The sequence below is a fragment of the Ambystoma mexicanum genome, chromosome 7q (genome assembly GCF_040938575.1).
Source record: "Ambystoma mexicanum isolate Mex_15411 chromosome 7q, UKY_AmexF1_1, whole genome shotgun sequence".
Lineage (NCBI taxonomy): Eukaryota > Metazoa > Chordata > Amphibia > Caudata > Ambystomatidae > Ambystoma > Ambystoma mexicanum.
In genome coordinates this window covers 751,289,977-751,312,499 of record NC_090941.1, presented here as the reverse complement: position 1 = coordinate 751,312,499, position 22,523 = coordinate 751,289,977, and the positions used below count along the sequence as shown (strand labels likewise).

General features: G+C 50.7%; 1 protein-coding gene across 2 annotated transcripts in view; it reads right to left on the bottom strand.

The window, feature by feature from the left end:
* Positions 1-22,523, bottom strand: part of NPAT (nuclear protein, coactivator of histone transcription) — a 1,036,854-nt gene that overhangs the window by 212,361 nt on the left and 801,970 nt on the right. For both annotated transcript variants that reach the window (XM_069640444.1, XM_069640445.1), the window contains exons 15-16: positions 1,021-1,133; positions 833-941 (exon numbers count right to left, since the gene is read on the bottom strand). In XM_069640444.1, coding sequence (XP_069496545.1) covers positions 833-941; positions 1,021-1,133 — 222 coding nt within the window. The remainder of the gene's footprint in view (positions 1-832; positions 942-1,020; positions 1,134-22,523) is intronic.

Genomic DNA, 22,523 nt, shown 5'->3' with positions numbered 1-22,523 from the left:
TGATGACTCCTCTGAAGTCTGTGTCCCTCAAGTGATTACTTTGTTTCTTTGTGGAGAGTGAAAAAGCGCGATGCCTGGATCCCCTTGGGGGGTGGGATCTATTTCTGGGCTCTTTGTCCTTCTTAGCGCCCTTCTTAGCCGCAGGGGCCTCTTCTTATTGGCAATCACTTAGGGGTCGGACCCTTTTGGACGAAAAATCCGACACCAGGAATTTCGACAGTGTCCATTTCACAGTTGTTTGACGGCAAGTGAAGAGTTTGCAGAATGCTCCTGGAGGGTCTTTGGATGTATGGACTGGTAGCATCTGCAATCCTTGGTGTCGTGATCCTCCACGAGGCAATAAAGACATCCCTTGTAAGAATCCAACATCAAAATGTGCCTCCTAAAGACCAAGCAGGGCTTGAGCCTTGAAGCCTTTGGGGCATGAGGCTACATTAGGGGCAATCCAAGCATCATACGGATTGTGAAGGCACAAGCAACTGAGGGCATGGGACGCCAGTGGCTTCATATGTACTGGCCCTGTGTGAGGGGCATATCAACATTGAGCTGACCTGCGCTGTGAAACCTCCCCCCTCCCCCTCCTGGTGGCTAAAAACGTTTCTGAAGACACTTTGCGCTGGAGAAGATATCGATGAGGAAACTGTGAGAGGAAGGAATTATTTAAACATTACACTACTGGAGAACTACAGCTTTGGTGTTGTGTGCGTGTATGATTTTTTCAGATTGCGTTGAATGCCGAGCTGCAACACTATTAAAGTATTATTTCTGCAATGCTATTTCTGGTCCAGGTTCTGTGAATACAAATCATGAACATATCAAGACAAAAGCTTACCTGTGTGGATCGTGGACTTTGATCCTATTGCTTTGGTATTTTTGGGCAGAATGTGTTGTTTGGGAATTCCTCTGCTGCCCAACGGATTAGTGGCGGGCATTCTTAAGAGCTGTAGTAAAGATATCACAAATTTATTTAAAATGGGAACAACATGTGTGATTAAATTAGAAATCAAATGTGCTACTTACCTGACCAGGAAAGGCTGAATATGTATTCCTATTTTGTCCCACAACTGACAAAGGTATCATTCCCATTTGGAGCATGGCAGGTTGGACAGGAGATGCAAATATAATAGTTGATCCTGTAAGTAATATAAAATGTTTCGATGATACAATTTGCTATGTATGCTTTCTAAAACATCATATGCATGAATAAAACATGTATTATTCCTGGTCAATATATGTAAAGGCAACCATGATGACTGTGGCAATTCAAGTGTGCTAACCTCATAGGCTTCCTCACGGAGACTGAGAATGCAACTTTAATATCAAGAGGATGAATTCAGTGATCACATTTTGTATAGGCTAGACCGAGTCTGCCACATGATTCACATTTGGTAGCCCGTTTCTTTTTAAATATTGTTAAGACAGCATTACTATTTTTTGGCTACACTAGAATCACTTTCTATGGCTCCTCAACTTTTCGCTTCATCCCCCTCTAATTTCTTTTATCACTTACCTATATTTGTTTGCCAGAGGTACTTCACCTGACGATTTGCGTTACTTACAGTAGATGGTATTGCGTTGCCCCCTCGGGGATCCCATTTTTGCCCTATGAGGATTATATCACCCAGCGTTTGTTTAAGGGACTAACCTGGTGGCAGCTGTAATTTTATTTTGGTATCACCGGGCTGGGGTGCAATGACTTTTCCCACATTGGTAGCCCAATGTAACGATTGGGGCAGAATTCCATTTTCTAGTGTTCTGCATCTCATATTGTGGGACCCCTACTCTTTTTTTCCCCACCCACCCCCAATTATTTTTTGTATTCCATAATTTTGTTTAGTGGTCAGAGGATTTCTGCTGACGTCTCTGTCACTACATCCCTTTTTTCGCCTTAAGAGTATATGGTCTTGGATCGCACATAAGGCTCCCAGGCCCAGGAGTGCTTCTTAAGCACCAACATTTTGCTCTAGGCTAGTTCTCACCATCCATTTGTTTTAAGGGGTAGTCTGGTGGCAACTAATGTTTAGTTTTGGCATCACCAGAAGTGCAAGGCGATTGACCACATTAGTAGCCCAATGACACTTTATAATAGCCACTGGGGACTAGTGTTTTGTTAAGTCCTACTCAGAGCCATTTTGTTTTAGGGGCTTCCTTTTTCCAGGGATGCCACGGGGCAAGCATACAATTACAGTTCTGCCCATGTGGGCTCTTTGTGAGCACAAGATGGCAACCTGCATGGTGGTTTAAGATGGTTCAAGGGTGCAGATGTACGAGTCTGACACAATATTGTCATGTTGATTGACAAAAACTTATTTCAGTACAAAAAGGAAACCAACCTTGCCCTATTTGTAAGAGGGGTTTCCCTGCCTCAACTAAAAATACTATGGAGTCTGTCAGGATCCCCACAGTCCTGTGCCAGAAACCCAGTTCCTTCCCTTACATTAAAGGCTGAAGAAAGTGGTGAGTCGACTAGAGTTTCAAAGTGAGACTGTATCCCAAGGGAATGCCTCCCTTCCACAGGTTGCAATATCGTTTCAGGGAGAACACAAAGTTACAAAGTTCTGGGTTTAAAAGTTCCCAAAGTACACTTCAGGGAAACATCAGCATTACCCATTGCCCATAGTTCTCTTCACTATTGGGTTTTTCTTTTCTTTTTCAACATATCGTTTTATTAAGGATTTTCAACAATATACACACTAAACCTAATCGGGATTGGGAAGAAAACAAAATGGGGTTGGAGGGGTCCTGGGGGATGAGACAAGGCAGTTGTACACATGTGTCCGGAGATTCTGCTTCCTTGGGTGCTTTGCTGGGGCACCAGTTCCACGGATGTCTTTTAGTCTTATTTTGCCAACCAGCGGAGGGCAGGAGGTTGCCGGGTGCAACTGGAAATTGTTCTGTGTAGTCTAGGAAAAGCACCCAGACATTGTAGAATTTGCTCTTGTTTCTATCGCGGCAGGCTGTGATTTTCTCTGCGACTACTATATCCCAGCATTTTGTCCACCACGTGAGAATAGCCGGGCCTTCGGGTGTTTCCACAGTCTGGCTATGGAGAATTTTGCCACTGTGACCAGGTGAGAGCATATGTCCACTAGACAAGCAGTCATTCGAAATTGCCCTTCGCCCGTGCCCCCTAGCAAGACTATCCCCGGGTCCCATGGGATTGTCAATTCTGTGATTAAACGGATTTGCACATACTCTTCTTTCCAGAATTGTGTTGCTTTCGGAATGTCCAAAGGAGGTGAAACAAGGTGCCTGTGGTTGCGCAGCCTCTCCAGCATTATGATGGGATTGTTGGGTTACTTTTATTTAGAATTTCTGGTGTCAAGTACCCCCTGTAGCACACTTTAATAGCCTCTTCTTTATTTGTGATGCATTTTGAGATTGTGTGCATCCGCATCCAGATTCAGATTCAGCCCCATTCCACCAGTTCCAGTTCTTTTCCCATGTCCTTTTCCCATTTCTGCATGTAGTTTTCCTTTTTGCTGGGATCCGATTTGTCTAGGAGTTTGTATAGGGTAGATATCTTGCCTTTTGGGATGCTCGCTGTTAGAGTGCATTCTAGTGCTGTTAGTTCTCTGCCCCCTTGTGTTTTTATGTTGCTGTGGGATAACCAGTGCCTGAGCTGCGTGTAGCGGAAAATCGTTCTGTTTCTGGCACTTGGAATTTCGTTTTACATGCCTCAAATGTTATGATATGATATACGATATGGCATTTATAACGTGCCTATACACAAGTGTTTCAAGGCGCGACGAGGCAAGGGAGGGGAAACAGAGGGAAGTCGAAACAACAATCCTACTAGGACAGGTGTCATTCAGATCACGCAATTGCAAAGGAAGGGGGTAGGGAAGTGCGGTTAGGGGAAGGGGACAGTGCAGTACACGGGAGAATAGAATAAATAACAATAAGTAAAAGTACGGCAAGCTGGTGGCAAGTGCAAGGGTAAGTGCAGACATCAGGTGTCAAGTGCTGGTATTGGGACTGTAGGGATACAGAAAACAGTCCAAGTGCTGGGGTTGCCAGGAAGGCAGTGCAGGTGTGCGACTGGTGGGGGAGGGGACCTGGGCCCGAGATCAGAGGGTGGCGTAACCAGTGCAGTTTCAGTTTCAGCCAGGACAATCAGCAGGGGAGAGGAGGAGAGAAAGCAGAAGCAAAGAGAAAGGTTTTGAGGAGCTTCCGGAAACGGAGATGGTTCTCCTCAAGTTTAAGCGAGGCAGGGAGGCTGTTCCAGTGGGAGGCACCAGCCGAGGAAAGATCTACCACCAACTCGCTGCTTGGAGAAGTGACTGACCCTGAGGGAGTTGGAGCCGGATAAGTGAAGAGCTCGAGAAGGAAGATATTTAGGAAGAGAGAGTTGAAGGTATTGAGGCCCCAGAAGGCCTTGTGGACGATGCAGCGGGTTTTGAACTTAATCCTCGCAGCCACTGGGAGCCAGTGCAGAGATTTCAGTCCTGGAGAGAGGCCAAGGACAAGTCTCGCAGTCCTGTTCTGGATGAGTTGTAAAGGGTGGAGAGTAGAGGCAGGAAGATTTAGAAAGAGGCGGTTGCAATAATCCAGCCTGGAGAGAACCAGAGCTCTGGAGACAGTGAGCTTCTGGGGGAAGGAGAGGAAAGGAAGAATACCTCTGAGGAGGTGCAGCCGGTAGTGTGACTTCTTAGAGACGTCGGAGATGTGAGGAGAGAAGGAGAGTGTGGAGTCGAAGATGACCAATGTTTTTAGCCTTGCAGGTGGGAGCAGGAAGAGGGCCAAGCGGGGCTGGCCAGAGAGCTGCCGGGAAGGAGGGAGCGGGTGTGCCGATCAGTCTTACTAGCATTAAGGCAGAGGCCATTGGCGGCACACCACTCCTGGATAGCAGACAGAGATGAGGGAAGGAGAGGAGGCCGCCGAGGGTAGCCTGAAAATGAGCTGGGTGTTATCTGCATAGCACTGAAAGTTGGGGCAGAGAGCGGCGATGCGGTGGGCAAGGAGTGGCAGGTATTGGTTGAACAGCCAGGGAGAGATTTTAGACCCCTGGGGGACATCACAGGTAGAGAAAGAGATAGCAGAGAGGAAGGACCCAAGTTGGACCAGAGAGGGTCGGTCAGAGAGGAAAGTGGGGTACGGTTGGTGAAGAAGTCTGCTATCTGTTTTAAGCCTCCCTCCCTCCACTTATCAAATCCGTTCGGGAGTATACCCAGGGAGAAGTCGGGGTTATTCCAGATTGGGGACATGGGCCCCACAGGGGGCCCCACAGTGCTTTTGCAGCCCCATCTACGAGCTGCCTTTCTCCAGCATTCTACAGTGTTTCTGGTGGCTGTTAGTGGGCCAGAGTTGGAGGGATCCCGGGGCCTTGTGATATGTGTGCTGCTGATTTTGCATAGTTAACCTTTCATGGATTCGTCGATCTGGGTCATGGTAAGGAGGACGTCATCTGCTTACACGGCTGCTTTATAGACAGTGCCTTTCACATACACCCAGTGTATTGGTTGGCTGTTTCGGAATCTGTCGGCAAATGGCTCCATGGAAAGTGCAAAAATGTGCGGCGACAGGGGGCATCCCTGCCACGTGCTTCTGGTAATGGTGATTTTGGGAGATCTAATGCCGTTTATTCTGAGGGGCGTGTTAGGATGTTGATAGTTGGCTAAGGTCCATTTTGTGAACTTCGGGCCCAACCAGAAGTGGGCTGGTTTTTCCTTTACGTATCCCCAGTCTAGCAAGTCAAACACTTTTTGAGCGTCGAGCGATAGAACCGCTAGTTCTAGCTAAACTCTGTTTGCGTTTTCAATTAAGTTTAGGGTGCGTCTAATGTTATCGCAGGTATTGCGACCTGGGATGAATCGTGTTTGGTATGGGTGGATCAGCTCTGGGAGGACCGTTGCTAATCTATGTGCTAAGACTTTTGAGAATATCTTGGCGTCGTTGTTCATTAGTGTAATGGGTCTGCATGAATGATGCGTATTCTTCTGGGTCTTTTCCCGGCTTGGGATGAGTACTGTTAAGGATTCCTCCATTGAGGGTGTGATGGTGCCTGTGGAGAGGAATGTGTTGAATAGGGATGCAAGGTGGGGAGCCAGAATGTTGGCTCATTTTTTATAGAACAGGGTGGTGAATCCGTCGAGGTCTTGGGCTGTATTTTTGGATCAGCGTGAAATTACCGAGTTGAATATCTGACCACCAAAAGTCTTTTTTTTTCTCTCCATTCTTTCCTATATATATATATATATATATATATATATATATGATACATTACTCACCGTAATCGTATTTCTGATGCTTGTATCTGCTTAGATTCACATGCTGTGCATAGGCCGACATCTAGTGGAAGCTGCGGAGTATTACAGTTTGTTTTTTGAAACTCGAAAATGGGCGTCGACACAGGCGTGCCAGTAATATTATCCCTAGTGTGACGACCACTGTACCCAAGATCCCTCACGCGTCTAGGATCCTCAGATTGTATTTTTTTTTCTGACATGAGGAAGCATGAGGAGTAGCGTGAGTACAGATAATCCAAGCAGATAGACAGAAAGGTAAGACTACAAGCAACCATGCGCCTTCTCTCGGAGGGGAGGAAGGGTGGGTCGCATGTGAATCTAAGCAGATACAAGCATCAGAAATACGATTACGGTGAGTAATGTATCCCTTCTGAGGCTTGTGGAATCTGCTTAGATCACATGCTGTGCATAGATTAGCGAGCAGTACCAGAAGAAGGAGGTGGGATGTGAAAAGGGTCATGAGCAAACAGGTGTCTTAGAACCGCTTGTCCCACTTGTGTATCTGTCTTGGAATGAGTGTCAATGCAGTAATGCTGAGTAAAAGTGTGAATAGAGCTCCAAGTAGCTGCTTTGCAAATGGTGTCGAGAGGAACATTTGCAATGAAAGCCAGAGTGGCCCCAATGCCTCTAGTAGAATGGGCCCTTGGCGTAAAAGGCAGAGTTTTTTCAGAAAGAGAGTAACACAGCTGTATACAGTTGATAATCCACTTCGAGATCGCGCCTTTAGAGACGCGATCCCCCTCTCTGCCTGTAGCTACGGAGACAAACAGTTGATCTGTTTTCCTTAGCGGTCTGGTTTTATTTACATAGTAGAGGACCGCCCTACGCACATCAAGGGTGTGTAGTTTCACCTCAGCTGAGCTTTGCGGGTTCTGGAAGAAAGCCGGAAGCTCGATGGACTGGTTTACATGGAACTTAGATATAAATTTAGGTGAGAACCTAGGGGGTGTGCGTAAAACCAGTTTGTCCTTGTGGATAGTAAAGAAAGGATCCTGCACTGACAGAGCCTGAATTTCACTGACCCTTCTTATAGAGGTAATGGCTACTAAGAAGGCCGTTTTATAAGTCAGGTGTTTGAAACTACTTTTATGCATGGGTTCGAAAGGGGGGCCCATGAGCTTAGCTAGCACCACATTGAGGTCCCATCCTGGCGGTGGGTTCGAAATAGGAGGGTGAAGTCTCTTTACTCCTTCCATGAAGGCTTTAACTACTGATACTTTCCACCACGATACTTTGTTATGGGATGTGGTGTAAGCCGAGAGGGCTGCCAGGTGTACCTTCAGAGAGTTAAAAACCAAACCTGCGTCCAGCAGGTGGAGCACGTATGTTACAACGTTGGAAGGAGTGCAATCAACTGGGTTGATTTGTTTATTCTGGCACCAAATAACGAATCTCTTCCACTTGTCAAAGTAACAGTGCCTTGTGTTTGGTTTCCTGGATTCTTTTAGGATGTCCATACACCTCTGTGGTAAATTGAGATGCCCAAACTCTATGACCTCAGGAGCCATGCTGCCAGGTTCATTGAGTTGGGTTCCAGGTGCACTGTTTGACCTTGTTGCTGGGACAGTAGGTTGTACCAGGCTGGGAGTTTGATGGGCTCGCACACCGCCATCCTGCGTAGGTGTGGAAACCATGGTTGTCTCGCCCACATGGGAGCAACTAGGATGAGCGTCATCGATTCCTTGTTCATTTTGTACACCACCTTCCTGATGAGGAGTTGGTGGAAAAGCGTACGCAAACATCCCTGACCAGTTCATCCACAGGGCGTTCCCTTGGGAGTCTGGCTGGGGGAACCTAGATGCAAATCCTGGGCATTGTTTGTTTTCGCTTGTGGCGAATAGGTCTATAGTGGGGAAACCCCACTGAGAGAAGAGATCTTGTAGGATATCTCTGTGAAGGACCCATTAGTGTTCTTCTGGGAGGGAGTCTCTGCTTAGGGCATCCGCTAGGGAATTGAGCTCCCCTGGAACATGTTGTGATGACAGGAAGATGTTCCGTCTGAGTGCCCATATCCAGATTTTCTGGGCAAGCTTGGACAGATTTGGCGAACGAGTCCCTCCTTGTTTGTTGAGATAGAACATGGCTGTCGTGCTGTCCGTCCGGATCTGCACCGACAAGTTTAGCAGATGGGGCTCGAACGCTTGAAGCGCTCGGAATACTGCCAGAAGCTCTAGCAGGTTGATGTGGTTCTTGGCTACTGAGTGAGACCAGAGACCCTGAGCTGTGTGGTGGAGATGGTGAGCTCCCCACCCAGTCAGGCATGCATCTGTAGTCACCACTGCCTGTACTTCGGGATCGTAAAAGGGTTTTCCCCTTGCGAGATTCTCTCTTGTCCACCAGTGTAAGCTCTGTACGAGTGTTGGCGAAACGACCACTAGATCGTCCCACTGACCACTTGCCTGAGACCACTGTTTCGACAACCATTCCTGCATGGGACGCATGCGCAGACGCGCGTGGGGGACCAGGTAAATGCATGACGCCATCATGCCCAGTAACCGCATTGCTTTGCGTACCGTTATTTGTTGACCTGACTGATAATGTGGAATTTGCAGTAGTATATTCCGAATTCTCTCTTCCGAAGGGAAGGTCAACCCTTTCTGAGTATCTAGGATTGCTCCTAGGAACTGTTTTGAGGTGCTTGGCACCAGACTGGACTTCTTCTCGTTGATAGAGAAGCCTAATTCGTGGAGGAGGTCGATAGTCCTCTGAATGTTTGACCTGCAAATTCCTGGGGTTTCCCCCGTTATGAGCCAGTCGTCCAGATAAGGGTACACTGGGATTGCCTCCCTGCGTAGGTGTGCAGCTGCCACCGCCAGTACCTTGGTGAATACCCTTGGTGCTGAAGTTATCCCGAAGGGCAGTACCTTGAATTGGTAGTGGCGACTGTCCACCTTGAAGCGCAAGTATTTTCTGTGCGCTGGGAGCATGGAAATATGAAAATAAGCATCTTTCATATCCAAGGTTGCCATGTAATCCCCCTTTTTTAGGAGGGGGATTACCTCTTGTAGCGTGGTCATACGGAATTTTTGGGGCTCGACATACTTGTTGGCAGGCCGTAAGTCCAATACTGGGCGCATTGTCAAATCTTTCTTTGGCACAAGGAAGTAAGTTGAATAGATACCCTTGTTTACCTGGTGTCCTGGGACGAGTTCTATCGCGTCCTTTTCTAGCAGAATGGCGATCTCCTCGAGAAGGATCTTCTGATGTTCTAAGGAGTGTATTCTTTGTCATGGAGGGTGGTTCCGGGGACGCTGCAGTAATTCTATACAATATCCTGTGGACACTGTTGACAGCACCCATCTGTCTGAGGTGATCACTTCCCAAGCCTGGGTGAAGTTGGAAATGCGTCCCCCTACTGGGGTTGCGTGAGAAGGGACCCTGAACTGAGCGTCACTGCTTTGGTGGAGGCGTGCCACCTCCCTTGTTGGGGCTGCCTCTGCCTCTTCCACGACCTCTCTTGTTACCCCTGCCGTAACTTTGGGTAGACTGCTGGTTGTTGTTCCATTGTGTACCCTGTCCTTGGGCATAGTTGCCTCTTTGTGAATTTTGGCCGCGTGGGCGACGAAAATTACTGTTCCCCCTCTGGTTAGGGGGTTTGTTGGTAAGCTGGCCAAGGGATTTAAGAGTCTCGTATTCGTCCTTGGCATTCTTAAGTGCGTCTTCGACCGCTTTCCCAAACAATAGATCGGGTTCCACCGGCTTGTCTATTAATGAAGCCTGGGTTTCTGTTTTGAACCCCGACTGCCGTAACCACGCATGTCTTTTGATAACAGTACCTTCTGCTATCAATCTTCCTGCGTTGTCTGCGGCGTCGAAAGTTGCTTTTAATATGCAACCAGACACGGCTCTCCCTTCTGCCGAGATCCGAGCCAACTGGCCCTTAAACGGTTCAGGAGCAGAGGCTATGAGCGCCGCGACCTCTTCCCATTGATGGCAGTTGTAACTTGCCAACAAGGTGGTGGAGTTTGCAATCCTTGCTTGGTAGGCGGACGTTGAGGCTACCTTCCTGCCAAACCCGTACAGTTTTTTGCTCTCCTTGTCGGGAGGAGCTTCTGACGACGATAAGGGTGTCCCAGCCCTCTTCCGAGTGTTGGTAACCACTAGGGAGTCTGGTTTAAGATGTCCTCTTATATAAAGAGGGTCAGACTGGGCTGCCCGAAAAAGTTTTTCAACTCTGGGGTTGACGGCTCTGGTGAGGTTAGGATTCACCAGGGATGGATGTATTCTACGTTGGATGGATTTAAGGATAGGGATGGTCTGAGCGACCGGCCTCCTCTCTCCCACCAACTCTTCTGCGAAGTCCCTTTCCTCCTGTACACCGTGGGTGTCGATGTGAAAATGTTCTGCTGCGCGAGCGAGAACTTCATTAAGGAGGGGCTGGTTATCAACTGGCGAGTTGGTAACTGGGGCTTCGCTCTCTACCGGGGAATCTACTCTGTAAATTTCCTGCTCATCTTCTACCTCCTCCAGGTCCTCATCATCCGCATAGTATTCAGTCCCGGTTTGTTCCTCCATAATTTCAAACTCCTGGTCCCCTTCAGGGAAAGGTTGTCCTTGGTATATTGGGTGTGGAGTAGAGTATGGAGTAGAGTAAGGCTGCACCTCGAAGGGTTCAGGTCTTTCGAACCAGGCTTTTTTACTTAGGGGGATAGGATCAGAGGAGCCTGAGGGTGTGGCCCCTTGAGGGTCATACGAAAGGAAATGTTCTGGGTTTTTGTCATAAAAATCAGCTAAGGAAGACATCCTTGACATGATATGATATGGTATTTGTAACGCGCCTATACACAAGTGTTTCAAGGCGCGACGAGGCAGGGAGGGAGGGAAACAAGGGGAAGACAGACAAACGATCCTACTAGGCCAGGTGTCATTCAGATCGCGCAAGTGCAGAGGTAAGGGGAAAAGGAGGAAGTGCATGGGGAGGAGGTGGGGGGGAAGTGCAGTACAAGGTAAGTAGCGTAAAAAATAATAAATAATAAATAATAAATAAAAAGGGCCAGCTGGTGGCAAGTGCGAGGTAAGTGCAGAGCAAGTGCTGGGAAGGGGGCTGTAGGGATACAGTGACAGTCCCACAGTGCAGGGGGAGCCAGGGAGGCAGTGCAAGTGGAGAGTGGCTGGGCCCTGGACCGGTTGCTGAGAGTGGCCCAGATGCAGGTTTAGTGCTGAATTCAGTGGGGAGTTAAGCAGGATTAGCAGGGGAGAGGGAGAGAGAAGGCAGAAGCGAAGAGGAAGGTTTTGAGGTGCTTCCGGAACCGGAGATGGTTCTCCTCAAGTTTCAGGGAGGCAGGAAGGCTGTTCCAGAGGGAGGCCCCTGCTGCGGAGAGAGATCTACCCCCAGCTCGTTGCTTCGAGAATCGGCTGACGATGAGGGAGTTGGAGACGGATGAGCGAAGGGCTCGTGAAGGAAGATATTTAGGAAGAGAGAGTTGAAGGTATTTAGGTCCCAGGCCCCAGAAGGCCTTGTGGACAATGCAGAGGGTTTTGAACTTAATCCTCGCAGCCACTGGGAGCCAGTGAAGAGATTTCAGTCCTGGAGAGATACGGTCCCTGGGCTTGAGGCCAAGGACAAGTCTCGCAGTTCTGTTCTGGATAAGTTGCAGAGGGCGGAGAGTGGAGGCAGGCAGATTAAGATAGAGGCTGTTACAGTAGTCCAGCCTAGAGAGAACCAGGGCTCGGGAGACAGTGAGCTTCTGGGGGAAGGAGAGGAAGGGAAGAATACCTCTGAGGAGGGGCAGCTGGTAGTGTGACTTCTTAGAGACGTCAGATATATGAGGAGAGAAGGAGAGTGTGGAGTCGAAGATGACCCCGAGGTTTTTAGCCTTGCAGGTAGGGGCAGGAAGGGGGCCAAGGGAGGCCGGCCAGAGAGCTGCAGGGAAGGCGGGAGTGGGTGTGCCGATGAGTAGAATCTCAGTCTTACTGGCATTGAGGCAGAGGTCATTGGCGGCACACCATTCCTGGATAGCAGACAGACAGTCGGAGATGAGGGAAGGAGAGGAGGAGGCCGAGGGTAGCCTGAAAATGAGCTGGGTATCGTCTGCATAGCACTGGAAGTAGGGGCAGAGAGCGGCGATGCGGTGGGCAAGGAGTGCCAGATACTGGTTGAAAAGCCAGGGAGAGAGGTTGGATCCCTGGGGGACACCACAGGTGGAGAAAAAGATGTCAGAGAGGAAGGAGCCCATTTGGACCTGGGAGGGTCGACCGGAGAGGAAAGAAGTCAGCCAGGCCAGAGCCTGACCAGTGATACCCAGGTTATCACGGAGACAGTTGAGCAGGATGGCATGGTTGACAGTGTCAAAGGCAGAGGAGAGATCGAGCAGAATGAGAACACAGGGAGTGTTGGAATCGAGGTTCAGGAGCAGGTCCTCACGGATGTTCAGGAGAGCAGTTTCCGTGCTTCTGGCCGCTCTGAAGCCGGATTGATGGTCATGAAGATTACCAACAGATTCAGCATGGAGGTTAAGCTGGGAGATGGCCAGTTTCTCCAGGAGCTTACCCAGGAAGGGAGTAATGGAGATTGGGCGATAATTGGCCGGGCAGGAGGGGTCGGCAGAGGGTTTCTTGAGGAGGGGGTGCACAAGGGAGTGCTTGAGGGGGGATGGGAAGACTCCAGAGGCGAATGAGTGGTTGCAAAAGTCAGCCAGGGAAGGAGCCAGGGAGTCGATGTGGTCCTTGATGGTTTTGGAGGAACAGGGGTGAACCTGTTTAGACCCTGTCTATGTCTTCACTGGACCATTCGTTGGAACAGGGTATGACTTTAGTAGGCAACTTAGAGGACTTATCAAGGGTACCCTTGCTGGATGTTGATTTCCCAGTAGATTTGTGTTTGTCTGTCTGCTTAGGGTGGAAGGATGGTCTTACAGGAGTGGAAGGCTGTGCTTTCCGCTGTTTCCCCCCCTCCCTGTGCGTGGAAAAATGTTTTCCCTGCCCCTTGGAGGCCCCAGAGACTTTCGACGCCTGGCGTCGAGGGTCGGGAGAGGTATCTGTGTGTTTCGAGCGTGGGGCCTCGCTGGTGTTAACTGCGGCCTCGGTCTCCTGGAGCGCGGCCTGGGGGTGGAAGTCGTCTTCGTCTTCCGACGATCGAACTTCCGTTAATCTAGGGAGCGAGGCACTCTTGGCAAGAGTGGATGATTGCCTTGCGTCATGAGGCGATCTCGATCGAGAGCGCCCAGAGGACACCGAGTCGGACCGTTCTATCTGTGCCTCTTTCCGAGAAGTCGACGTCGTCGAGGTTCGGTTGGACTTCGTGTGCTTAGTGTGTGTAGGGTGTGTAGCGCTTGCGTCGCCGGGGGTCTTCCCCATAGCCGCCCTGCCGGACAACCTTCCGAGGTCGGGGACCTGCGCTCGGCAGTCTTTCGACGCCGTAATGCCCTCGCCGTCCGAAAGTACGGCGTCGCTGCCATCGCTGAAGGCGCCCTCCGCTGCCATGGCCGCCTGCCTGGCGTGGTGGGCCCAACGCTTTGTCGAACGGTCCTTAAGTGTCTTAGGCTTAAACCTACTACACACTCTGCAGTTCGCTTCGGGGTGGTCCCATGGCAAGCAGAGATTGCACGTGGCGTGCCGGTCGACCCAAGGGTATTTGCGGTTGCACTTGGGGCAGAATTGGAAAGGGGTACCCTCCATACGCACCTTGAGGCAGCGGGCTGGTAAGTGTAGGAAATATATAAGGTGTACCTATATACCAAGAGTGAAGAGTATGTACCACCCCCCACTCTCCCTACTTGCAGGGCCGAGGCCAGCGGCCTACTAGGTCCGGGCCGAGGCCAGCGGCCTTCCGAGGCCCAGATCCGTCGTGCAGCAGCCGACGGGCGATGTCTTCTCCAGCCGTCGTCGAGGGTCGACGTTGGGGTGGGGAAGGATGTCAATAAAAAATTTTAAACTTCAATAATTAGCAAAAGTATGGCTAAGGCCAGGGAACTCCGCAAGATGCTTCCGACCAGTATGGCGGAAAAAAACAATCTGAGGATCCTAGACGCGTGAGGGATCTTGGGTACAGTGGACGTCACACTAGGGATAGTATTACTGGCACGCCTGTGTCGACGCCCATTTTCGAGTTTCGAAAAACAAACTGTAATACTCCGCAGCTTCCACTAGATGTCGGCCTATGCACAGCATGTGATCTAAGCAGATTCCACAAGCCTCAGAAATATATATATATATATATACATACACACACACACACACACACACACACACACACACACACACACACACAGACGCACAACACAGCCCCCCCTACCTTACACATATACATTTTTATTAACTTTACTCCCCCCCCACATATACATATGCAAATAAATGGGGGTCAGACTTTTGGCGTTAGGACTTTTCTACTTTAGGTAATTTCGTCCTAACCCATATTTTGTAGGGTTTTTATTATTTCAACTATTTCGTTTGGTGTTATTGGGAGGTCCAGGGGCTTGAGTTGAGGGTGGGGATTTTCCTTTTGGGCCGATTGCAGGTACCTGGTCTGTGCTGCTTTGTCTGTTGGTGCTCCATACATAATTTCTCTGTGATGCTCTACCATTATCTCTAGTTTCTCTCTCTGTGAAGCAGGACCTACCGTTTGGGCCTCGAAGGATATGAATGTTCCGGGTATGTAACTTTTTTAATTTGTGTACCAGTAGACGGGTTGCCTTGTTGCTGTTTATATAGTAGTACTGCCTGGTGTATGCTAGTGGTTTTGCTGATATGTCTGCCATGTGCATTTCTAGAGAGGTTTTTGCCTTCTTAAGCTCTCTACCTACTTTGGAGGTTTGTTGTTTTTTGAATTTGTCCTCCAACTCTGCGAACCTCTCTTCCAACCTAGTCTGCTGTAATTGTTTCCTTCTCCTTTGCGCAGCAGTGCAGTTCATCGCCACCCCTCTAACCACTGGCTTCATTGCGTCCCAGACGGTTGCATCAGAGGTACCCCTTGCTGTGTTTTCTTTGAAGTAGCATGTGATGGTTTCGGATAGTTTGCTGCAGATTGCTGGATCTGCTAGAATGTGGTCTTGTAGTTTCCAGAACCTTTGAGGGGTCTCTGGTAGGCCCTGGATTCGCAGACGGGCTATTACTGGGGCGTGATCGGATAGAATTCTGCGACCAATCTGCATTTCCTCGAAGCATGCGAAGAGAATGCTAGATGCTAGCAGTAGGTCCAGCCTGGAGAATCCCTTATGTACATGTGAATAGAACGTGTAGTCATGTGCGCCCTCGTTGTCTACGGTTCCAGTTTCCCTTAGGAACTCTGCAAGCCCCATTGCCCGAGCGAAGTCTTCTCTGGAGGGTGGTAGTATTTTGTCATTGTATGGGTCTGGAGTTAAGTTCAAGTCGCCCCCAATCAGTAGGTGGCCTTCTGCAAATGCAGTTATAGTTGGGAGGATGTGGTCCTGTGCGTTTGGGCAGTATATTGATGCTATGGCTGTGGGTTGCTCGACCAGCAGTCCATTGACCAGGAGGTATCATCCCGCTGGGTCTTGCTTGACATTGTTTAGTGCGAGCGGGACCTCACAGCTAATTAGTAGGGCAACTCCCCTTTTCTTTTGGCCTGCCGTAGCAAAGTATCGCCTGGAGTAATATTTGAAATAATTGTGTTTCTCGTCCATCTCCAGGAGATTAGTTTTTTTGTAAGCAGACCATGTGCGCGGATAGTTGGAACAGTCTGCCTTCCACTGATTTACGTTTCCCAGGAAAGTTCAGCCCTTGCACATTGCAAGCCATCATAGTGACCTCCTTGCTTGGGTCCGTCATCTGGAGTGCTCCTTAGGATTCTGCTTCATTGGTCCAAAGGTTCTTTGCTTCTGACTGAGGATATATGTACGGTTGCCTTTGGCGATTGTATTTGAGTCCCCCATGATGAGCCGCTGTTCAGTGTTGTCTCTCCAGTCCAACCCCCCGTTATAACTTACCACGCCCAAACTTCCCGGCCCGCCCTCCCTCGACCACCACTGCAGAGAGAGAACGAGGGCTGGCGAGACAACTACCAGATCTTCCCATTGTCCGCTGGCTTGACACCTCTGGCTGTAGAGCCACTCTTGCATGGGACGCATGCGCAGCCGCGCGTGGGGAACCAAGTATATGCATGACGCCATCATACCTAGCAAGCGCATGGCCTTGCGTACCGTCACCTCCCAACTGGCTACATATTGAGGGATCTGAAAAAGCGTGTTCTGAACCCTCTCGTTGGAGGGGAAGACTAGGCCGTCCTTCGTCCGGATTAGAGCCCCAGAAATTGTTTTACTTGACTGGGAACTAGACTGGACTTTTTCTCGTTGATGGAGAATCCCAGACTGAACAGAAGGTCTACGGTCTTCTAGGTGTTCAAAAAGCATGTGTCGTAAGAGTCCCCTGTGATGAACCAGTTGTCGAAGTAAGAGTAAACCGGGACGGGAAGTCTGCGCAGGTGGGCTGCCACTACTGCCAGGACCTTTGTAAACACCCTTGGCGCCGAGGCAATGCCGAAGGGGAGCACCTTGAATTGGTAATGCCTGTCCTCTATCACGAACCTTAGATATTTCCTGTGCGCTGGCAACATTGAAATATGAAAGTATGCATCTTTCCTGTCCAATGTTGCGATGTGGTCCCCCTGTTTCAACAGTACGATCACTTCCTGTAGCGTTACCATTTGAAACTTTGAGGTTTTATAAATTTGTTCGCTGGGCGCAGGTCTAGAACAGGGTGTATGATGAGGTCCTTTTTGGGTACAAGGAAGTACACTGAATAAATACCCTTGTTTACCTGAAGAATAGGGACGGCTTCTATGGCGTCCTTTCCCAGAAGCGCTTCCACCTCTTGATTCAGGATCTGCAGATGGTCCGGCGTGAGGCGTCGTGAGCGTGGCGGTCTGAACTGTGGTGGTCAGGCGAATTCCACATAGTACCCGTGGCAGACCGTCTTTATAACCCACTGGTCTGAAGTTGATCCCCTCCCATGCCGTGAAGAAAGATGTTAAACACCCCTCGACCGGGGTGACATGGGAGGGGACCTGGACCCATTGGTTATTTCTGACCAGAGACTGCGGCTCCTCTGGGGTCGGGGCCTCTGCCGCGTCGATGACCCCTTGGTGGGTAGTTGGCGGGGCTTCCGGATGTTTGTCCAGAGTTCCAGTATTGTAGTTTTGACTTGCACGGGATTGCCCTCGAAAGGACCGACGAGAACCGCCTCCCCTTTGGGGGGAAGATTTCTTGGTTATTTGTTGAAAGGACTTAAGCGTCTCATGCTCTTTCTTGGCCCGTCTCCAGGGCATCGTCGACCGCTTTCCCGAAGAGATTGGTCTCTATGGGTTTGTTGAGAAGAGCGGCTTGTGTTTCAGGCTTGAACCCCGAGTTGCGAAGCCATGCGTGTCACTTGAGTAGAGTGCCCTGGGCCAGCGACCTGCCTGCTGTTTCAGCAGTGTCCAGAGTGTTTTTGATAAAATTCTGATTTACGTGCCTGCCCTCGGCCACGATGGTGAGAAGCCTGGACCTAGCAGGTTCAGGAACCTTCTGGAGACCTTCTTGTACAAGGTTCCATTGTGCGTCTGCATAACTGCCAGGCAGCGTGTTGTTATTCGCTATGCGTGTGGTGTATGCAGCTGCCGAGGTAACACGCTTACCTAGGGCGTACCACCTTTTGGATTCCTTAACCGGAGGTGCTTCCCCTGTAGCAAGGGGTACCCCTGCCCATTTCCGGGTGGTAGTAACTACCAAGGAGTCGGGGGTGGCGTGGCCTTTAATATATTGGGGGTCCGAAGGAGCTGGCCGAAATAGTTTTTCCACTCTTGGGTTCACTGCCCGGGTCTGAGCTGGCGTGACCCGGGGTGGGGGCTGGGGGGGGGTGACAATCTTCCTTTAACAGAGTTTAGGAGGGGAATTGGCTTGAGGGGGGTTTCTCCTTGAGAATGTCCTCCACAAAGTCTTGTTCGGGTACCACCTCCTGAGCAGTGACCTCAAAGTGCTCTGCTGCCTTTCTTAAGATGGCATTGAAGGCCATTTGATCGTCTACAGGCGAGGCCTGGTGGGCAGGGGTGGTTTGAGGAGAATCCAGGCATAGAACACCAGTGTCCTGATCTTGTTTGGGGAGTGTCCATGGCTCCGTTTCCACTTGCTGGGTTTCCTCCCAGTTGTCCATGGCATCCGCCTGGTCCTCAGGTTAGTCCTGCAGGAAGGAAGGGTCTTCTTTGCTGTAGATGTCCTGGTAAGTGTCCATCTGGACCACATCGTCATGGTGGACAGAAGCCGAGGGCTGAGAGTCAAGATTTTCCTAGAAACGTGACGCTGATCTCAAAAGAGGGTCTTCACGAGATCTCTTAGGGGAAGGATGCTCAGAAAGCGAGACAATCCTTTCAAGACTTTCCATGCACCCTTCAAACTTCTCCCTTGTCCACTTAGAGGAACCAGAAGGTCCCAAAAAGTGGAAAAACGTCGTCCTCTGCTCTTTGGCATCGAAATTTGTCTCTGAGGGTGTTGGACAGAGGCTCCTGACTGTCCTTGTAGGTTTCGCGAGTATTAGGGCACCATGGCGTGTCTAAAGACTTGGCCGTGGTACGCTCCATGCGTTTCAACAGTGTCTTAGGTACCAGCCCAACGCAGAAGTAATCCTTGCGTTACTTTCCTCAATCTCTGTGGAATCGGCGTGAGTTAACGGGTCGGAAGGCCTATCGTCAGATTTACCGCCTACAGCGGTGTCAGAGGGCCTAGCGGTACATTTTTCGCCTGTGGAAAGGGTAGGAGGCCTAATAGTAGGTTTCGGGCCTACCGGGCCCTTATGGGGCACCGGAGCATCGAATGACTGCGCTTCCTGTGTAAACCCGATTTAGAGGTAGCGCCCTTGTTTTTGGAGTGTCCAGTCGCAAGACGCTGCTGCGGATGCGGGGAAGGCTGCTGATCTGGGGCGCCGAAATCCACCGCCGTCGAAACTTCCCCGTAGTCTCCGTCGAGGTTGCTTGAATCGCTGTCGAAGTGACTTAAGGGGAAATAACCGACAAAGTCGGAATAAAGATAAACAATGGGCCTCATTACGAGTCCGTTGGTCCCAAATGCGGTGATTCCGTGCCAACGGACACAGTTTCCTCGTCCGCAAGGTTGCGGAATGAGCAGCCGATTATGGCTTGTCGGTCGCGCGCACCACACCAATGCGGAAACGGTCACCGTCGCCACGGAAACTGACATTCCGCCACAAAAAGCAGTGCAAAACCCGTGGCCGCCCCCCGCCGTCATGGAATCACTGGAAGTGGAAATACCATGACCGCGAAAAACGGAAACAGAGAGGCGGCCATTATTTAAACCACAATCCACTGCCATCCTCAGACACCACAGGCCAGATCACCTCCCTGAGCAGCAAAAACCATCAACCACCATGGCATCCAGGATCCCAGCACGAAGACAGCTAAAGCAGCGCTTCGGTGAGGCAGAGCAGACAGTGCTTGTGGACCATATAGTGAAGCATGCGGAAATGCTTTTCAGCGCAGACCAGCGGCGTGCCACCCAGCAACGCCGTAAGGAGGTGTGGGCTGAAGCAGCATGCAAGTGCACAGCAGTCGGGGTGACAACATGCAGCTTAAAGGACTGCCACAAGAGGTGGGATGACCTCAGGCTCAGAGTGCACAACCTTATTGCTGCACACCGCCAGCACAGCACTGGCGGAGGCCCTGCATCCCCACTAAAACTGCAGTCGTGGGAGGAGTGCTGCAGCAGTGTCCTCCACCTTGAGGACATACACAGCATTGGCGACGCAGAGGCAGGAGTGAGCCCACCTGTAGAAGCCGGTGAGTGCACGGATTACAAAGCCATGAGTGTGAATGGACCCCAGGAGTGACCCAATGGACCCACTGATAACCACCCCCAGTCAGGGCAGGAGTGACCCAATGGACCCACTGATAACTCAGATGAGAAGCAACACACCCCCAATACATGGCCCCTGGACATGCACACAGTGCGTGACTGAGTACAAGCAGAGACATATACACCTGGGTGTATCAACTCAACAGTCATATGTGTGTACATGCAAGTGCTCACTGATCGTCCAGTTTGATGCATGTGATGGACCCATCAAGTACCAGCACACACAACTAACAGCATGCCCTATGTATCCCCACAGCCATGTCAAGTGACAGCGACAATGCCCAACAGGCAAGGCAACGTTCACCTGCATGTAGCCAACGCAGCACCCCTGCCCAGGAGGACGAGGCAAGCTGCTCCGGAACACAGGCACCAGCTGCATCTGGCACGGATGCACCAGCCGACGCCACCATCCCCATGCTGCCTGCCGCCACACAATTGGCACACCCACCCACCATGCCCACAGATCCCATCCTGGAGACAATCTGCACTGCGGAGGAGGCTGCATGCAGTGATAACAGAGCCCCAGCCATGCAGGCTGAACTAGGCGGACAGTGGGAGGGGGACAACATGGATGACCAGTCATCCCCTCCACAACCTACAGTTTAGCCCCCCCTCAATGCATAGTCCCATGAGGTCACCAACCCCCTCCATGGCCGAGCTGAGTGCCCACATGCAGCGGATGGATGATCAGCAGGCCACCCTAACGCAGCTTGTGGAAAAGCAGCTGGAGGAGGTGAGGCAGCAGCGGGAGGAGGCAAGGCTGCAGCGGGAGAGCAATGCCATATCAGTGCATAGGCTCTCCAGGGCCATTGGACATTTTGCCACCACCATCGTCACCTTGGCACGCCATGTCCGGGAAGGCAACAGTGTCACATCCACCTTTGCAGAGTCCATGTTGGTTGCCCAGCAACACTCAATAGACTGTGATGAAGTGGTAGATACAGTATGTCTCATGTGCACACATCATGTGCATTTGGGGGGGCAGTGGTGCATTGTGTGGGTGGCTTTATCAAGTGGCTCTAGTTGTATGAGCTTGCACTAGTCTTGGTTCTGCATCTCCTTTGCCAGGGTGTGTATTGGCACACTGTGGCCACCTGTCATGTGTAGCTTTGTGACTTGTGGGATGTGGTGACTGTCCATTACATGTGACAGGGGGTGATGCATTTGCAGTTGTAGCAGGCCACTCACACACGTCATTGCTCTGGGCACCCCCCCTTTCACAGGGCCCGTGCATCGGCACTTGTACTCACTCAATAGCCATGTGTTTTGTCCAGCATAGCATTCCATGTACCGTGGCAATGTCGAATTCCGCAGGACCATTGAGTCATGTGTTGACCCCGGGAAACGTGTGCAGCAATGTGTTATCACTTGTCCAGCATCACATACCATCTGGACATTCAGTGATTGGTACAGTTTCCTATTGCGGTACACCATCTCCATTGCACGTGGTACTGTGAGCTCTATGTGGGTGCAGTCTACTGCACCAATGCAATTTGGCATGGCGGCAATGGCATGGAAGGCCAACTTGGTGGCAATGACCTGGGCAAGGGTACGGGGTAGGGCGATGTGTTCCAACAAGTGTTGCAGCGGGGCATCCAGTACCAGGCCCAGTATTCTTGAAAAACAGGGTTGTGAGAGCCTGTGCAGCTCACCAACAGTGTGCTGATCTGTTCCAGTGCCAAGAAAATGCAGTACCGACACCACCTTCAGAAGGGGGGGGGGGGGGTTGCGGTCGAAATGCCAATGCGGCTGCTGATGTCGTCCTCAATCAGGGTGGTGATGTACATGATTGTTTCACGGTCCAGCCGGGACAATGTGTGGATCTGTCCTGGAGTCAGGTTCCAGGATGAGGCCCTGATGCGGGATATTGCAGGCTGCCTGCGGGGTCGTGCCGCCTGCACAATTGGGTTGGGCATGGGTGCAGGGTTTGCTAACTGCCGCCTGTACCTCCTCCGCCTCCTCTGCAGCATTAATGCCACCATGTGCAGTGCTGCCTGTAGGTTCAATAGCCCCAGTCCCAATGCTGCTACTGCAGCTGCCTGCATAGTTGTTTGGAGTTCGCCTGGGTGTGGGTGTGGCCCTTTTGTAGGCTCCCAGTGGCCTGCTAGGTCCAGCTGGGCTCATTTGGTGCACCTGTGGACTGATTCAGCTCACCAGGCACTGTTGAACGTCATGTCCGCGGTGGCGCCGATACCGCCAATGTGTCCACGGTATTTCCACCATTTTTAAGGCAGAGTTTCCATGTCCGTGCTACTTGTAATGCGCAGTGTTACGTATTGCCGGTAACGGGGCGTTTCTGTGCTGATGCAGTTTTCAACTGCGTTGACTCCGCGGTGGCGGTTTCTGGTGGTGGTATTTCCGGGTTCGATGGTTAAAATTTGCCAATCCGGTAAACGGTGCCGGTATGGTTATACCGGCAACGTTAAGTCTGGACCGGCGAACTCGTAATGAGGCCCAATGTCTCTTATGAAGAGCTCCG